General features: G+C 29.6%; 1 protein-coding gene across 1 annotated transcript in view; it reads right to left on the reverse strand.

Annotated features, from left to right (window-relative positions):
- Positions 1 to 19,201, reverse strand: part of Asz1 (ankyrin repeat, SAM and basic leucine zipper domain containing 1) — a 42,709-nt gene that overhangs the window by 10,838 nt on the left and 12,670 nt on the right. The window contains exons 5-10 of the mRNA XM_026410565.2: positions 10,056 to 10,167; positions 9,342 to 9,476; positions 7,528 to 7,652; positions 6,581 to 6,656; positions 5,600 to 5,656; positions 4,488 to 4,597 (exon numbers count right to left, since the gene is read on the reverse strand). Of these exons, the coding sequence (XP_026266350.1) occupies positions 4,488 to 4,597; positions 5,600 to 5,656; positions 6,581 to 6,656; positions 7,528 to 7,652; positions 9,342 to 9,476; positions 10,056 to 10,167 (615 nt within the window). The remainder of the gene's footprint in view (positions 1 to 4,487; positions 4,598 to 5,599; positions 5,657 to 6,580; positions 6,657 to 7,527; positions 7,653 to 9,341; positions 9,477 to 10,055; positions 10,168 to 19,201) is intronic.

Below are 19,201 nucleotides of genomic sequence, written 5' to 3' on the forward strand. Positions count from 1 at the left end.
ATCTAAAGCAAAATAATCCTTATGGGTTTTCTAGTCTATGTTTAAATCCTTCTATAAGCAAAAACCTCCAGATGTTAAGTATTATATGTAATGAAACAATTACCTTATTTATTCTGGACATCATATATTTATTAATGCAGTCTAAGAGTGATAGCTTTTCATGGCTAGGCATATGATACTATCAAGATAAATTAGTAATCCATTAAAATTGTGGTGATTCTTCAGGTGTATTTAGTTATATCTAACCCATTCTGTAGTAATATAGTTAATTTTTAACTCTTCATTTATCCTTACTAAATATAATCCTATTAAGTTTGGGGGAATTTGCCTCAACCTGCCAAAAACTTTAAAATCTTATTTAGTCCTTGAAATCATACAGAGCATTTCCTCTGACTATAATGGAATCAAACTGGAAATCAATAACTACAACAAGAATCTCCAAACACATAGAAATCACATGACATACTTTTAAATCCATGAATCTAAGAGGAAGTCTCAAAGGAAATCAAAGTATATATAGAAGTGAATAAAAATGACCATATAACATATTAAAACTTGTGTAATGCAATTAAAGAAGTCCTGAGAGGGAAATGAAAAAGGCTAAATACTCACATAAGCAAAACCAAAATGTCTTAAATAAATAATCTAGACTTATACCTCAGGAATCTAGAAAAAGAGCAAAAAAAAATTCAAAGTAAGCAGAAGGAAAAAACAATAATAGCAGAAATCAATAAAGTTAAAAATAGAAAATTTTACTCAAATTAAAGATAGGTTCTTTATAAAATTAATAAACCTCTAGCAAGACAAGTACAGATAAAAAATAGAAGACATAAATCACCAATACTGGGAACGAAATAGGGTATTATAACAGATCTCACAGTCATCAAAAAGATTGCAGGGAATAATACTAGCAAGAAATTTATGCTGGTAAATTCAAACAAAATTAGAAGATATGAACCATTTCCTCAAAATCTATAAACTACTAAACCTAGCCAAGATGAAAGAGAGAAAATTGAATAGTCCTATAACCATTAAAGAAATTAAATTTATGATTAAAAAGTTCCTCCAAAAGTTCACTAGAACCAGATGAGTACATGGGAAAAGTCCAATTAAAATGTTTAACAAAGAATTAACATTAATCCTACACAACCTACTGATGAGTTTTCTGGAAAACTCAGAAAAGGAGAAAAACTTCCTACATCATTTTATAAGGCCAATTACTCTGATATCAAAACTAGACAAAGCATAAAACCTAAAGAGCAATATTTCACATGAACTTACATGCAAAAATTCTTAGTAAAATACTGACAAAATTAAATTCAACAATTCATAGAAAGAATAATAAACCATACCACATGGGATTAATACCAGGTATGAAAGGCTAGTTCAATAATTAGAAATCAAACAAAGCAATTTACCACATTTATATGACTATAGAAAAAAATCTGTGTAACAATGTCAATTGGTATAGAAAAAGCATTTGATAAAATTCAACAACCATCATGATAAAAATATTTACAATAGGAACCGAGCTAAATTTTCTTTCTCATAAAGAGTTACTACAAAAATCTCTATGTATCTAAAATCACAGTTAATAGTATAAAAGTGGAGTGATTTTCCCTTAAGAATGAGAACAAGACAAGAATGCCCACTTTTCACCTCTTTTATTCAACAAAATACTGGAAGTTCTGTCCACTATAATAAAGCAAGAAAAATAAATAAAAGGCATACAGATTGGAAATGAAGAAATTAACCCATTTCTCTGCAGACTACATGATTTGTGTAGAAAATCTCAAAGAACCTGGACAAAACTATGTCTAATAAGTGAGTTCAGCAATGATAAAGTACTTACAATCAGACCATGGAAATAAACTGCATGTGGAAACAAATAAAAATCCAATATCATTAACAATTGCTCTAAAGATAATAAAATGCTTAAGTTTTGTACATAGTTTGTTAGATTTATGCCTATGTAATGAAAATTATAAAATGTTGATGAAATGAAGATCTCAAACTTGTAGGGATATCTATGTTCAAGGATTTACTAGACTTAACATAGTTAAGATATCTTCTCAAATTTTGTATAGGATTAGTACAATTACTATAAAAATTTCAAAAAAGGTTTTGTAGACGTAGAAGAGCTTAATTAAAATATATATATGAAAAGAAAAGTTTTTGGATTGCCAAAACAATTTTGAGAAAGAATAAAATGAGATGAATCTTTCTTCCTGATGTTAAGACTTACTGTAAATATACAGTTAGTAATACCGTATTCAGAATGATTATTCTAATTGGAAAATCTGAAATCTGAATCAAATTTCTAAGTACTTTGGATTTTTGAATTAGGGATGCTCAACAGGTATAATCCATGCAAATATTCCCAAATCCGAAAAACTTCAAAATCTGAAATATTTATGATCCCAAGCATTTCAGATAAAAGTAGATACTCAATCTATACTTACAAAGGGATAGACACTGCAAGAACCCAGAATAGAGGACTCAGAACAATCTATACAAACAGTCCAATTCAATTTTAACAAATAATGAAAAACAAATCTGCAGAAGGAATAACAATTTTAACAGTGCTGGAACAAATGGACATCCAAAGCCCCAAAATTAACTTCAGCCTGCATTGTACCAACACAAAAATGAACTCAAAATGTATCATGGACTTAAATATAAAACTAAAAACTTCCGGGAAAAAAAGGATAGAAAAAAATTTAGAACCTAATTTCTTAAACTTGACACCAGAGTATGATCTGTAAGAGGAAAATGTGATAAGCTAGTCCTCAAGATTTAAGTTTTGTTCTATGAAAGATGAAAAATCACAGGCTAAAAAAAATTAGCACATATCCAACAAAAGACTTGAATATAGACCACGCCCCAATATCAATATTAAAAAAAACAATCAATCCAATATAAATTGGGCAAAAGACAGAGACATTTCACCAAAAAGGATACACAGATGACAAATAAGACACGAAAAGGTGTTCAACACGATTACCCTTTAGGTAAATGCAAATAAAATCACAATGATCTGTTACTATACACATATAGAAATGGCTAAAAATAATTAGTGCTTACATCAAATGCTGATGAGTATTCAGAGAAACTGGATCACTAATATACAGTTGGGGAATATAAGAGAATACTGACATTTTGGAAAAAAAGTTGATTAGTTAAAACAAAACAAATATATAGCTCCCATACAACCTTTAAAATGCCCTCCTGAACATTTTATCCAGAGAAATGAAAACTTCCTTTATAAAAGAGTTTTATAAATATAAATATATATACATATACATACATGTATATATATAATTAATATTTCTTTAGTTGTAGTTGGACTCTACCTTTATTTTATTTGTTTATTTATATGTGGTGTTGACAATCAAACCCAGGGCCTCACGTGTGCCAGGCAAGCACTATATCGCTGAGCCACAACCCCGGCCGTATAAATATATATTCATAGCATAGAATAAACAGATTCTAAAATCTAATTAAATGTCCTTCAATGGATAAATGGTTAAACTATGGTAAATGCATACCATGGAATATTACTCATTCACAAAAGGAATAAACTATTGTACTGATACATGCAAAAATATTGACTAAACTTAACAATGATTGCAAGAAGTCAATTTTAAGAAGACATTTACTGTATGATTCTATTTATATAATAGTCATGAAATAATATCATCATAACAAATTATCATTTGCTCAGGGTTAAAAATGGAGAAATGGATGAGCATCGCTGTAAAGGGGTTGGATAAGGAAGCCTGTGGTATAGGGATATTAAAAGTATTGAGAGTGGTTACATGAAACTACATATGATATAATCACACAGAATTATATATACACACAAATAAATGAAAGCATGTATAACTGGTAAAATATGAATAAACCCTGGATTGCACTAATATCAATATTCTGGTTTTGATATTGTACTACAGTTATGTAAGAATTAACAGAGGGTCAAACTGCATGAAGGATGCATGGGACCTCCTTGTGTACCTATGAAATATCACGTGAATCTAAATTATTTTAAAATCAAACATTAAGTTAAAAAACATTCAATTCTCTAAATTTATTAATAAAATCAAATATTATTTTCAAAGTAGATTTTGGATTAGTAACAATCAGTGTTTAACAAATTTATATTATTGGAAATGAAATTTATAGCTTGACAACAATTTCTAACATAGTAAAGGCTGAACATGCTCATATGAGAAATGCTTTCTTATTAACATAAGAGAAAATATCACTACTTTGAATTTTTCAGTTTGACATCTAAAATAATTTAAAGGGAGTAAAAACTATACCCGGAAAAGCATAGCATTCTATTTCTGAGCAAAGAATATTCCAAAATCTGTTTCTTTGGGAAAATATTATTATCAAATCAAATGACATAGACATGATCAAAATTAAACTAAAAAAGAACAGTTGAGTCTAAATAATATTAATATAAATTGATAAGTTAATTTTACCTGATTTCCAACTTTGCCACTTCAGGTAACTCTCCAAAATTTATCTCCTCTACCTCCAGTTCTTTAACAGCAGCCAGAATTTTCTGCTGATCTTTAGAGGTAATTCCATTCTAAGTAGAAATAATTTTAAGGTGTAGTTAAGATAATTATACTTGAATAATTTAATCTTCAAACTTATTAAAGAAGTTTTCAACTTGCATCCTGAAAAACAGACATATTAGAAAATAATATACTAAAACATGGTTTGATTGTGTAACTAATGAGGATATTTACATCATTAAAATATTTAGGCATATTGTTAATTACAGAAATATTTTTGCAATACATAATAGTTACAATAGACTAACAAATCCAATTACTAGATTTTAATACATAATGGTCAAATCAACAAGATACAAGTTGATTTACTTAAGTAGTATGCTTGTTTTGATTTTTAGTGATACTAATAATTTCAAGTTTCTAATGTGTTCAGGGAACAAAATCATTGCTTTTTAGATAGCCTATTAAAGTATCTTTAATATTTCTCACATTACTTTTGAATTGTTACTTAATATTATTAGATGTGAACATAATGTCTTTTAAAAATTATTTTTAGATATACATGACACTAGAGTATATTTTGACATATTAATCATACATGGAGTATAACTTATCCTAATTAGGATCCTCTTCTTGTAGCTGTATATGATGTGGAGTTCCACTGGTTGTACATTCATATATGAACAAAATAATGTCTTGATAGTTTTGAAAGACCAACAATAGTGGTACTATTTGGAAGACACATACCTATGCCTACAAACATTTAAAAAATACCTCTTATTTCTAAGAAGTCTATTTTACAAATCTATTCACATTTGGAAATAAAACACTGGTTTTAATTGAGATATCATGGCCACCTGGAGGAACAAAACCAAAACTTTAAGTCTTTGAATGTTTCTAAAGTAACAATACTGTAATCAGATTTTAGAATTGGTTATTCATAATCATATTTAATCAAGAACCTAATAAAATATGAATCACAGTCTGTAACCCTAGAAATTTTGAAACAGAAAATAAAAGGAGGCCCAATTAAAAAAAATCAATATATCTGGAGTTTTGAAAATGATACTAACCTTTGCAAATTCATCTTTTTTCATGGTCAAAAGTTGTCTTAAAGTTATATCCCTTTCCTGTAGAAAAGGGAAAATAAAACCCCATCACCTTTCAATATAAATAGTAAAAAGCAAAGTAGGTAAGTGTATATAAGATAGTTAACTGCTGTACTCTTAAACCACTTCCAGCTTTCTAGAGGGGATAGAGATGTAGACAGAGAACTACACTATTGGGTAGATAGTATATATTCACTTAAAAAAGTATAAATATAACTAGTATTCCAGATTCAAATAAAATGATTACTTTCAAATTACTTTTCAATTTTGCTTACATGAAAACAGATCTATAAAATGGAATATAAATTATATTTATACTGAAGAGTTCTCCAAATAGAAAAAAGTTTCAAATAGTACAATAAAACCCAACTCTAAAACACCTGAACAGAATGTGCACACTCCTAAGGGGAATCTATTTTAAGTACTACTTTACTACTTCAGTATCCTCATAGTAATTCTCATCTACTCAAATCCACAATGTATGTTTACGGCACCTAGGTAATGGTTGGCATATGATCTAATTTAACTTTCAAGACACCTTATGTTAGCTACTACTGTTCTTAAGAAAAAAAAAGTTTAAGTAACGTATTTCAGTCAATAACCAGGGCAAGAATCTGATATCAGGTTTGTTTGGTTTAAAAGCATGCTTCTAGTGTTTTATACAAGAAAATCAGCAACTTCAAAAACAAATGGCTTATGTATTTACAGAGGACTTAGATAGCTGGCAAAGGTTGTCAAATTCAACCAGCATAAACTTTATTTAAATATCTATAATAATAAAATTTGGGGATACTTACTACAAGTTTAAAATGAGATGTATTGCAAATTATGCAGAAAAGGTATAGCATTAATTCATAGGCATCTTTATGAACTGAAATTTAATGTTAGGTTAAACAACAAATCAACATATATATAAAACTCATTGTAGTTTACCCAAAATCTCACCTTTAATAAGTCTGTCATATGTTCCAGTCCAAGACCGTGTAAAAATATTTCCAGATCTCCAAATGCTGTGTATGAACTATACATATTTATAGCAATGTCAATTTCAGAACAGACCATAAATGTACAACTAATAAATATATACTTATATTTTACAGAAAAAATAGAATAGTAAGAATGAGTCTATATAGAATATATTTGTAAATTTACACTCCAGATTTGATGATGTATCAAAGGAATGAGCAAGTCTTAATTCTTCCTGCCCACCCTTGGGTTGGATATTGAATCTAGGAATTTTTGCACAGGCTAAGCAAGTGCTCTACCACTGAGCTACACCCTCAACCCAAAGCACGGTTTCCTAAACAATGATATGAGAGAAAATGCTGATGGTAAAATGTAGTTCATCTTTCCTAAGAATGAAAATATTCATTAACATATATTCCTTGTAAAATTTATGCATGTAAAAATCTCTTCAATTGTGATAAATAAAAATTAAATATCAGCTTTAAATGTTTACCCCATGTTTTTTAAATGTTTACCCATGGTTTATGGTCATATACCAAAAAATAGTATTCAGGAAAAAATATTTTTAGTTTTAGTTTAAAAAATGAGTAATACGCTAAAAATACTCAGAAGCAAGGGATAATACAGTTTGAATACTAACACAGAAGCTGAATCCCTTAAAAATAAATTTTATTGGTATTTTACTAAAAGTTTACATTTAAAGCCAAAGTCGTTATATGATTAATATTAGTACACATAAATAAAACCCTCTAAAATTAGGGAGAACAATGTGCTTAAAATCCAGACATTTCTAAGTGATATTTAAAAATGCCTGTCAAAGTTTAAAATATCATATATCTCAAATAAGTCACCACATTTACTATAAGTAGTAAAAGCATGCATTTTTCACTTCTGTATAGGAATTCCATTGAACTAAAATATGTTACCCAAATATGTGATCTTTTTCCTTATCAGAATCTGCTGTTAATAGTTTACAAATAGTCTCTTCTTTAGTTAGCTGTTGAAGCTTTCCTTCCAAAGGATTTAAAGTCAACGAAAGAAAGTTGAAGATCTGAAAAGATTCACAAATTAGTCAAATACAGTTAATATTTTATATACTATAATTGCACTTAGAACGAATGACATATGATTAATTTTCAACTGGAAAATAAAATTTTAGCAAGGTGTAAGGGTCAGAACTTTCATGACCTGTTGCCCTGAGAATAACTTTTATAAAATCAAGTAAATGCTTTCTTGACCTAAAATAACCAGAAAAGAGTTTTAACTAATTCAAAATAGTAAAATTAGAGAAAGTAGTATTTTTAGTAATACATAATACAAAACTAAAACACCATTTTAACAAATGACTCAGAATGATTAAGTAGTAAGGTAGTACTTGAAATACATTGCTAAGTGGGAAGGAAGCAATAAACTTGCTTAAATATATACAAATCCCAACTATATACCTCAAAGCAATGTGGTAAAATTTCTTAGTTTTACAATCTAACTTCTTAATTTTACAATCTAACTTCAAGGCTATGTCATGTAATCAGTCAAAATATAATATCAAATCTCATGTTAATAAATGATTTATGATTCAATATAACCTGTGATGCTCTTAATTATTATATCAAATTCAGTATCATCTACCCAAAATTTAATGTAGTAAACTGATTTTTAGTCTTCAAATTTTCAAATTAGAAGAAATAATACAAACAGCGTTTTGATTTTATTTTATTTTTTAGTATACTGGAGATTGAACCCAGAGGTGCTTAACCACTGAGATACATCCTAGTCCTTTTTTATATTTTATTTAGAGACAAGGTCTTGCTGAATTGCTAAATGCCTCAATAATCTGCAGTGCTTGCCTTTGAACTCTCCATCCTCCTGCCTCAGCCTTCAAGTTGCTGAGATTACAGGCATGCACTGCCTTGTGGGCTCTCTTTTTGAAATTTTGCAAGACTTTAGCAATTAGTCTCTAGAATAATTTTAGAAATATACATTTTATTTGGAAAATAATATGCATGTTTATTAGACTGCTCAAAAATTAATGAAAGTTATTTTACATGCAGTATAAGTGGAATGGTCTGACAATTATGTGATAGAACCTGCAGAATTTCATATACTTTAAAATTCAGAATCTCAGTGTTATGAACTCTTGAACTTAATTTACAATGGTATTGTACTTGATCTATGCTTAGAAAGTACAGACCTCTGGCTAAAGCTTTAATATTCAAACCGAAAGTTTGTATTCATAAACTAATTTAATATATGGCAAATATTTATCATTGAGTTTTAAAATCTGAATGACAGCAGATTATACACCCGAGTATGTTATCACTTTACCACAAAGCTTGTCACACATATAGGAATAATTGTTGCTTAAAGGATTTAATGTTTAAATTGTCTAACATCTACAAATTAAAATTGTACAACAATGTTTTAAGTCCATTCTTTACTGTTGCAATATGTAAGTTAATTTTAAAAAATCTAAACCAGTTTGTAATGTTAGTCTAATTTCATTACTAGCAACACAGTAAGAGCAACATCTTTTTATATAACTTATCACATTATAAATGTCTTAATTTAGTAGATGAATAGTAGAAAAATATTAATTGGTTGGATAAAAAATTATTTATACATTTAATAATATCTGAAAAACTACTATTACACTTGTGAATTCCAACAAAATAACATAAAAATTCTACATAAGATAATGTGACATACCACAGAAAAATTACTTTAACATATTTATGGCTACCTCAAGATGTTTATTTCTTTTTGCAATCTCACTTGGTGTCTTTCCATCTTTGGTTTGTAGCATTTTATTAGCTCCAAGTTCAAGCAACTTCAAAACTACATTTTTATGACCTTGACGTGCTGCCCATGTTAAAGCCTATAAGGGGAGGAAAAGCAGATTGCTTAAAGAGAAGGAGTGTACATGAGATAGATAGAAAATGTTTCCAAGAGTATTAATGGCACAATAAAAAAGAGAAAATGGTTAATTAACAGGATGACGCAATCTTTTCATTTAACAGTATAATGTAAACATATTTCCCACATTGTAATGTAAACATATTTCCTACACTATAATTGCAAAGCAGATTGCAATATTCACTGATTTTATAAAACCAAATAATATTTTAAAGTTAGGCACTGTTATGGAACAAAATGATTTATTTGCCAATCACCAAAATGTTTTCTACAAAAAAAGAATCCTTAGTATATTTAGAGTCCAGGTTTTTTGTACATTATAACTTTTGTCATAAATAATGACTACAAGAGTCAAATAATTCCTTTTTTCTATTCATTTGTTGCTGTTTTTCACCAGTGATAATATCCTAGCTCTTCTATAATTATTACTTCTTAAAAACCCTCTTTGTAATAAAACAACCAAATATGTATTTTGTAGATTATAAACAATAATAACAAAATAGCAAAAATTAAAAAGCAATATTGTAAAAGTGTTCCTTACAGCATAACCATTCTCATCCTGGGCATTAACTTCTGCTCCATGTGCAACAAGGAGAGCAACAACCTGAGGGTGACCATCCCGTGCAGCATACATTATAGGAGTCATAAGTCTTCTAAGGAGGAGGAAAAAAAGAAAATTTGTGTTAAGACTGCCATTAACAACTGCTCAATTTCATGAATTTAATTATATACAATACTATCAGTATTATTTTGAAAGCAAAAAAAGGCATAAAAGCATTTAATAAGTCAGGTGATTTAAAAATTTAATTTCTAGCAAAAAGTAAATATAAAGAGATGACACTTAAAGTACTGAATGCTAACACAGCACCCTCTAGTGAAGAAAAGTATTAAAATATCACTAAACCACACTTTCTAATGATTTATTAATTTATATATTCACCTAGGAAATTATTAGGTTACCTGCATTATGCTTATGCTGGGGATACAGTGATGAATTACACAAATAAGGCTCCTACTTCACTGGATTTGCTAATTCTAAATGCTTATTACATTTTATTTGGCAAATTGCCAAAAAATGTAAAATTTAAAACTTTCCCTTATTTTTTAATGTATCCTTATCATAATTCTATTTTAGTTTAAGACTAAAATAATTTTATTTTGAGTTGAAGGCTTACTCTAATCAAGAAAGAGATCAGTCCAATAATTTAGCCTGCGTAACATTTTTTAAAAGTTCTTTCTGGGAGAGAACAATGGTTTCTCTTTAGTTTATTATTTCCCAAAATTAGAAATTCAGTCCCTCTACTACTCATGGAAGTTAGTCAGCTTAGTCCTATTCAAAAGGACACTAGAATATTCTATAAGTTCTACTTGGGTTGAATTTAACGCATGGCCTATTTTCAAAGGGGATCTGATATTCTGGTACCAATCTTCCTTAATCACCCCTCAATATCTGATTTAAAAACAAATAACTTCAGAAAACAACAAATAAAATAAGTTCAAAATTCTGCATTTTTATCTAAGAAAGTTTATGTTGGATATTCCTATTACTTACAATACCTATAAACAGAATTTTTCTCTATAAGGATTATTAGTGTTAGGTATATTCTGAATTTGATTATTTCATACCAATGTTTATAGCACAAAACAATTCACACATTCATCTGTTTCTTCTGTCTCCTAGTATAATTTGATTGTCTTATTTTAAACTATATGCTAACTTAAAACATTCCCTTCTTTACCTTGAATGTTCCCTACCTAATGGTTTTATTAAGAAAGACCATTTTGATAAAGTGAAGATAGGATTTTCTGGATAATTAAGCAAACATAAAAAGTACATGCTTTTATGAAATTATGAGTCAACTAATTATTCTAATTCTTTACTACATCTAAACGAGACCTCCTGGTGTCTCTCCTCCATTCCACATCCCCTCACAAAGCCCAAATCTGTACCTCCTCAAATCTTTCCTATTTCACTAAGCCATCATTAAATCCATTACTCAGGCACAGGACTAAGTAATGAGTCTTCTCTATCACTCCATATATAAGTCATCAGGAGGTCCTACGGGCTCTACCTTCAAAATATATTCTGCATCTGAGCACATCTCATCACCTTGTTAGCCATGGCAGTAGTCCAAACCATATCATCTTTCTCTGATCTGTATTATCGTAAGAGCCTCATAATTGTTTTCTATGCTTTTAATCTTGTCCACTTAATTCTCTTTAAAAATGCCAAGTTGTTCCCTTTCAGGGGAACAATATTACACTGGTTTCGGACTACTGAGAAAAGCTGAATGTATCAAATGGAACAGCAAAATCCTATGCCAGTCTAGCTTATCCAAAATTAATTGACTTTTTAATCCTGTCTAAGTGAAACCAGCAATAATGTTGCATGACAATTTTGAAAGGAAAAAGAGTAATTCTAGTATTTCCTTCTTGTTAAAGTTTAATGAAGTAACAATTTCATTAACTCCACAGGAATATTTTTAAAAATTATATTAACTGATCTATTCAAGTAACATGGTAACTATTTGTGCTACTGACACTCTTTCAATGCTAATTTTCATCTTATTAAGATTCAATGTAGGAGCTGGGTTGTGGCTCAGTGGTAGAGCACTCGCCTAGCATGTGCGAGGCCCTGGGTTCAATCCTCAGCACCACATAAATAAAATAAAGATATTGTGTCTGACTACAACTAAAAAATAAATATTAAAAAAAGATTCAATGTAAAGAAGTCTTACTCTTTTCAAACTACTGCAATTTGGTTCTGCTTGCTCCTTCTAACAAACAACTTTTTTTTAGCTTGTTGTATTTTCATTAATTTTGACTTTTATCGTTATCAGAAATTTTCCTTTGTTTTACTTCACTTAACACTAGTAATGTTTAATATCAAGGTGACTTTCACACTCTTTTTCTTCAACCATTCTATTGATCAGGATTTAGATATTTTTGTTGTCGTTGTTGTTGTTGTTTTTAGGGCAATATCTCGGTCTTTTAGGTGATAAATCCACTTCATTCACATTTAGCATAATGACTGGTATACTTGACAAAATTCTTTTCTGTTTTTGCTGGTTTACTACTCATTACATTTTCCTCTTGAAAATCTGGTGACTCTATGCTTAACAAAAAAAATCTATTAAACATTATATTTTTCTTTGCTCTTAATATCCTGAAACACATAGTGCAACTGCACTCAAAATGTTAGCTGTGCCTCTACTCAAGATGATGACTTTACATTCCCATGTGTATGCAAAAAAGTGTTTATTTTGCCCTTACTCTTGAATGGAAGAATGACTAAAGATATAATTACAGATCCCAAGTTTATTTCTCAGACTATTTGTCTCCTTCCATATATAGCTTCTATATTGTGAAATACGATAGAAATTTCTGTATAGAAATTGTCTTGTTAGGTAAACTGTGTCTTTAGTAAGCAACTTTTAGGAATTTTGCTTTATTCTTGGTATTTTGAAGTTCACTGTAACATGTGTTTATTGTAATTTTTAATTAAAATGTATATGCTATCTATTTGCTATTAATTTGCCATGAGCACAATAGATCTTTTAACCCTTAGGATTTGTGTCTTCAGTTTGGGAATATTCTTGGCCATTATTGCTTCAAATACAGCATAGCTTCCATTTTCTTCTTCTGGAACTCCTATTAGATATATGTTAGAGTTTCTGCCAAGATTTTTCATTTATTTTACCTTTTCCTTTATATTTTCCATGTGTTACCCTCTGTGTTGTATTCTAGGCAATTTCTTCATATCTAGCTTCTAGTCCATTAATACACCCTTCAGTTGAGTCCCTTCTGCAATTTTTCATTTTATTTAGTTTTAATAGTCAACAATGGTTTTCATAATTCACTGTACCTGTTTCATAATCTCTATTTGTTATTTGTAAAGGCAAATCCCTCTTTTATTCCTCAGAGCAATAAAGTCCTTTTTAGATTCTATTTTCACTAATCTAAGTCAGTCTTTTGTAGAATTTATTGTCCCCATTTCATTTCATGATGCTTACCTTGCCTAGATTTTAGTGATTTATGGATGTACACCCACCATTTAGATCCTCTAAATACAAAAAGACTCAAGTCACTAACCTTCACTTTGCCTATTACTAATGAAGATTTTAGATATTGAAAGAGTTACCATTTGATTCTTTCATCAGTTATTTCTTTTCCATTCATGTCATTCATGTTCATTGTTCACTTGTATCTACATATTTGGTTTTGCTCTTTAGAATGGGATCTATAATATCATTATGTTACCAAACTGGTCATTATTTGTGATTTGAAAACCAAATGAAATTTGAAGTTTAGTATTAAAAAAAACTATCTCATTTTATACTTTTTATTTCTAACAGTTTCTGAGTTGATTATCTTGGGTTTACCAAATATATAATCAATATAATCTTAATTATAATTTTGTACTCTCTTTCCTAATTAAAAAAAAAAAGACCTAATGGCTTAATCTGAGGCAACAGAGTTTAATGTCATAAGATGGAGGTCAGCAAAATTTTCCTGTAAAAGGCAAGAGAGTATACCTTTTAGGGCTGGTGTAACACACTGGGATATGCATGCCACAGCCACTCAACTTTGCTGTTTTAGCATGAATATTGGCATAGACAAGACATAAATTAATCAGCACAGCTGTATTCCAATAAAGCTTTAGAAATCTGCCAACTTCTGGTTTAGAGTTTAAACTATGGTTTATACTAGGTTCAAATCTAACTTTCAGCCTTTCTTGGGTGAATAATATTAAGCATGTTTCTTAAGTTTTTATTGCCTCAGTTTCTACACATATGCATAAAAATACTTTCTACACTTGTGGCAATTATTTTTTATACTACCATAATCTGTGATAATGAATAATAATGTTCAGTAAGAAAACTACCAGACACAAAAAAACTACTTTGTCATTATTAGTTATTTTTATTAACTACATTTCATTTTCTTTTTTTTTTTTGCATAACTAGAATGCTTAATCTTTCCTAAAACAACAGTAAAGCAAAAACAAAGACTGCTTATAAGAATCTTGTCTTGTTCCTGACATCAATGCAAGTGCTGGTAGTGTTTTTCCATTAAGCATATGACTAGTTTTGGCTTCAGATATATGTTTATAAAATTAAAAAACCATTCCTCTAATCAAATTTTATGAAGGTTATAAAAATAGAAATCTGAAATAGATTTTTAACTTTCATAAAATGCCATTTGGCATCTATTATAATGGTAACCTTCCGTATCTTAACAAAAAATACCTTGACCTAAAATATTTTCCCTAATATTGAGCCATTTTTCCATAGTTGACATGAATTTTATTTGATCATGGTATATTATTAATTTAATTTACTGATAACATTAAATTTACTGATAATTCATTAAGGATTTAGGATTTGTATCTATGTTTGTAACTGAGATTGATGTATTTGTTTTTTGGGGGACAGATAATTTTTAAAATTGAGTCTCAGAACAGTGTTGTTGCTTTATTAAAAAAGGAACTGAAAGACTTATAGTTTTTTATGTTCTAGTACTATTTAGAGAGAATTAGTGTAATCTGTTCCTTGGAAGTTTAAAAGAAGTAACTTGTTAAATTTTCATCTGAGGCTGATACTTTTTTTGGAAATTAGGTCTCAAATTTTTTCTCAAAAGATGAATAAAAATCACAACATAAAATTTCTTTTAAAGTATACATACAAAACAAATTAGAAACAGCATCTTCCTCACATATAACAATAAAAAATTCTGTAAGATGAAATATACAGAAAGATCTTGTAAATAAGTAAAATACATTTGGACCACCAAATAAACTCCCAACAAAATACGCAATTAATACACAAATATAAATATGTAACAAAATGTCTAACACTAATCAATTAAAGATTACTGAAAAGCATGTAAGCAAAAAATGAGGCATCATTATTTGCAAATCAGATTGTAAAACAGAGCATTAAAAAAAAATCTAGTGCTGTCACTATGTATGGCCTCTCAACTACTCTTGCAGATAGTTACTCAACTTTTTCTGAAGATAATTTAGTGGGCTGGGGTTGTAGCTCAGTGGTAGAGCGCTCATGTAGCATGCATGAGGCACTGGGTTCGATCCTCAGCACCACATTAAAACAAAATAATGTGTCCACCTAAAACTAAAGATACTAAAATTTTTTTAATTTAATAAAACTAAAGAAATGTTTTTTAAAAAGATAATTTAGTAATACCTCTCACAATTTTTAATATGCATAAACCTTTGTCTCAGTAATTTCACTTTATAAATGTGTCGTAAAAAAAAAAAAATCCATGCAAGGTGCCAAAAAATTCTCCATAGTACTTTCGTGTAACACTAAAAAACTGAAAACCATCCAAATGTGTATTTGAAGTTGTTGTAAGCAGCAAGTAAAACCATAAAACCATGTGAACCTGAGCAATAGTGTGTTTCATTGGCTCTACTGTACTTCAAGACAGAATTTTTTATTTTTATTTTTAATTATCAGCATAAGAGTCATTAAAATTTTGAAAAATAACATTTTTCAAAATTTTAATAGAAATTTTTTATTGTGAGAATTTTAAATAAAAAATGAAAATTAAAAAACTCTATTTTGAAGTACAGTGGAACCAATGAAACCAGTGTTGCTCATATTCATGCAAATTTAATTGCTGTTTACAATTCTGAATATACAATCCATGGCTTTGGCAAGCGCAATAATTTTCTGGTTTCAATTCACCGCTGTCAGAATAACCTTTAAAAAACACTAATAAGTTCATTCTTCTTAAATTGTTCAACAGCTTTCAGGATCAAATTCCTATTTTTTGTAGCTTGGATAATGGGAGGTAATTATCTAGCCAATGCCAAATTCTGACCCATTCTTGGTTGTACTATTTAAAACTGCCTGAAAGAAACATGATTTTTCCTCTTTCTCTACTTCCCCTCCCTCTCTACTGAATAATCATTCATACCATCTTTTAATTGACTTAACTCCTATTCATTCTCCAAAACTAAAGTCTGGGAAATTAGCTTTTAGGAAGCTTTCACTTGTTATCTAGTTTTGTTAAGCTTTCCTACTTTCTGTGCATTGAGACATCCTCTATTACACGGATGTCTTACTATGTGGAAAATTTCTATTCTATGGTATTCTTTTCTACTGTATTGTCAAGTTCTTGAAGCAGGGACTGGCTCTTCCATTTTCTGTCCCTACGACTTAACACATATTACGTGTTTAAGAAAAACCAGCTGAATTTGCTAGTGATATTAAGTAACTTTTTCTTCCTCTACCATGTTTCCTTAAAATTTTTAGTTAACAGTTTTTAAAAAGTGTTGTTTTAAAAGAAAATTTATGTACATTATGTAAAACCAGAATTAAATTTTTTCCTGGACGATACAGTCTTTAATAAAAAGTCTTTTTGGTTATTCCAATAAAACCTCCACTAGAGGGCATTCAAAGAAAAGTAAAAACAAAATTCTCAACCTGGCAAGGGGAAAAACATTATTTGACAATGGTGTAATTTCTCTGATCTAAGGGTAAAATAGTTAATTTGTATTTATGTACATTTCAGTATTATGTACTCTTTTTTAATCTGCTTAAAACAATCATAGCTGGGAGATAAATGAAACAATTATGATAGACTATGATTGACAATGATAAAATGCTTGGAATTAGAAATCCACTTCCAGCCATCAGTCATTTTATTAAACTAACACTGAAAAAAGATATAAAATCTAGCAAAATACAAAATATGTCTGAAGGTTGCTATGGTTTGGATATAGTTTGGAAGTCCACTTAAGGTTTATGTGTGTGGAAAGTGTGGTCTCCAAAGTGGCGGTAGGAGATGATGTGAAAACATTAAGAAGTGAGGCACAGTGAGAGGTCCTTGGGTCAATTGGTGAATTCCCTTGAAAGGTATTCTGTGTGTCCCTGGTTAGCTCTCATAAAAAGATTATAATAAAAGTCCAAGCCTCACCTTACCCAGTCTCTGGTTCTGTGTAAGATATGACTCCTGCTTTCACACATTCCCACCATTGTTTCTGCCATGAACTCCGTAAGTCCTTACCATAAGTGAAATGATACAGGTGCCATATCCTTGAACCTCCAAAGATGTGAGCTAAATAAGACTCTTTACTTTGTAAGGAGCCTATCTTAGGAATTTAATTATAAATACCAAAACTGACTTATACAAAGGTATAAGAGAAAAAACAAGGATGTCAGAACTTGAGAAGTTTGCAGAGCTTCACAAGATTGCCAAGGTCATAAAAAGAATAAGTAACAGGATCTTGAGCATGAATTTCTTATACCAAGATAGTGTACAAACAAATAATTTTTGATTTTTTAAAAATAGGGTAACTGCCAGGTATGGTGGCACATGCCTGTAATCTTAGCAGCTCAGGAGACTGAGGCAGGAGGATCGCAAGTTCAGAGCTAGCCTCATTATCAGCAAGGTACTAAGCAACTCAGTGAGACCCTGTCTCTAAATAAAAAAGAGGGCTGGGGATGTGGCTCAGTACCCTGCCCACCCAAAAATAGGGTAGCTAATTACAGTTTTTTCTTAATAATGAAAAATTATGACTCTTACTCTCATACTATAATTTTACAATTAGGAAAACAATATAAAAATGACAAATGAAGGACAAATATATTAAAGCTTATTAAGTTTATTTTTTGTATTCTCATCAAAAACTTCTGATTATTATTACACTGTTGAGAATCAATATACTAAATCTAGATAACTTATAAATAATAAATTATGAACTCATATGCTAGTTCCCTGCCTTCAACAGATAATTCTTTAGGGAATTCATTTTAGTAGAATAATTTTTTTTTTTTTACCTTTGTCCTGTTCATTTTCTGCTTTCAAAAACACCAGCTGATTTCTAAGTATATGAACAGCCAGGTTAATGCTATGGAACACTAATGTTGTTACTACATACATGTAAAATTGCTAACAAAGATAAAATCAGTTCCAACACATAAGGAAAATATAGGTAAATAAAAAGATAGGCAATTTATAAATATATAAAGTTAGTAATATAAGGAAAGATGTTGTAGTGAACTGAAAATTAGAAAATAAAAACTACAAAAATGCTCAGGATGGGGATGTAGCTCATTAGTCTCTCTCAAAAAAAAAAAAACCTTGTACCATCACAGACTCATTTTTATCCATCAGACTGATAAAATCACAAAGTTTAACAGGTTGACAAGCATGCAAAAAATGGATGCTCTCTCACATAGTTCACAGTGTAAAGTGGAAACACTTTTTAGACAACTATTCGGATGTCGTTTGCAAAATTTTGAATGTACAAAATTTTTTAGCATTTTAATTTCTACAAGTCTTTTGCAGAATTAATATGCATCAAGAATATCATCATCATCTTTGTTATGGCAAATATTTCAAGGCTTACTCTGTGACTGGGTACTGTTTTAAACACCAAACACCTTTATGAAGTGAGTGACATTTTTATGTCTGTATTATAAAAAATAAACTGAACAAATAAATAACTAACTCAAATTGCAGTGCTAGTAAATAATAAAGCAGGGATTCAAACCTTGGCAATCCGACTCAAGAGACATTACTCAAACTACCATACAACACAAGAATGTAAATACTACTAAGTACTAACAAAGATCCCAAACACATTTCTGAGTAAAAAGAACTGTGTGTGTATGTAATTTAAAATAATAATAAAAGAGAATGAAAACACTGGCCAAACTG

Source organism: Urocitellus parryii, chromosome 3, assembly GCF_045843805.1.
Source record: "Urocitellus parryii isolate mUroPar1 chromosome 3, mUroPar1.hap1, whole genome shotgun sequence".
Classification (NCBI taxonomy): domain Eukaryota; kingdom Metazoa; phylum Chordata; class Mammalia; order Rodentia; family Sciuridae; genus Urocitellus; species Urocitellus parryii.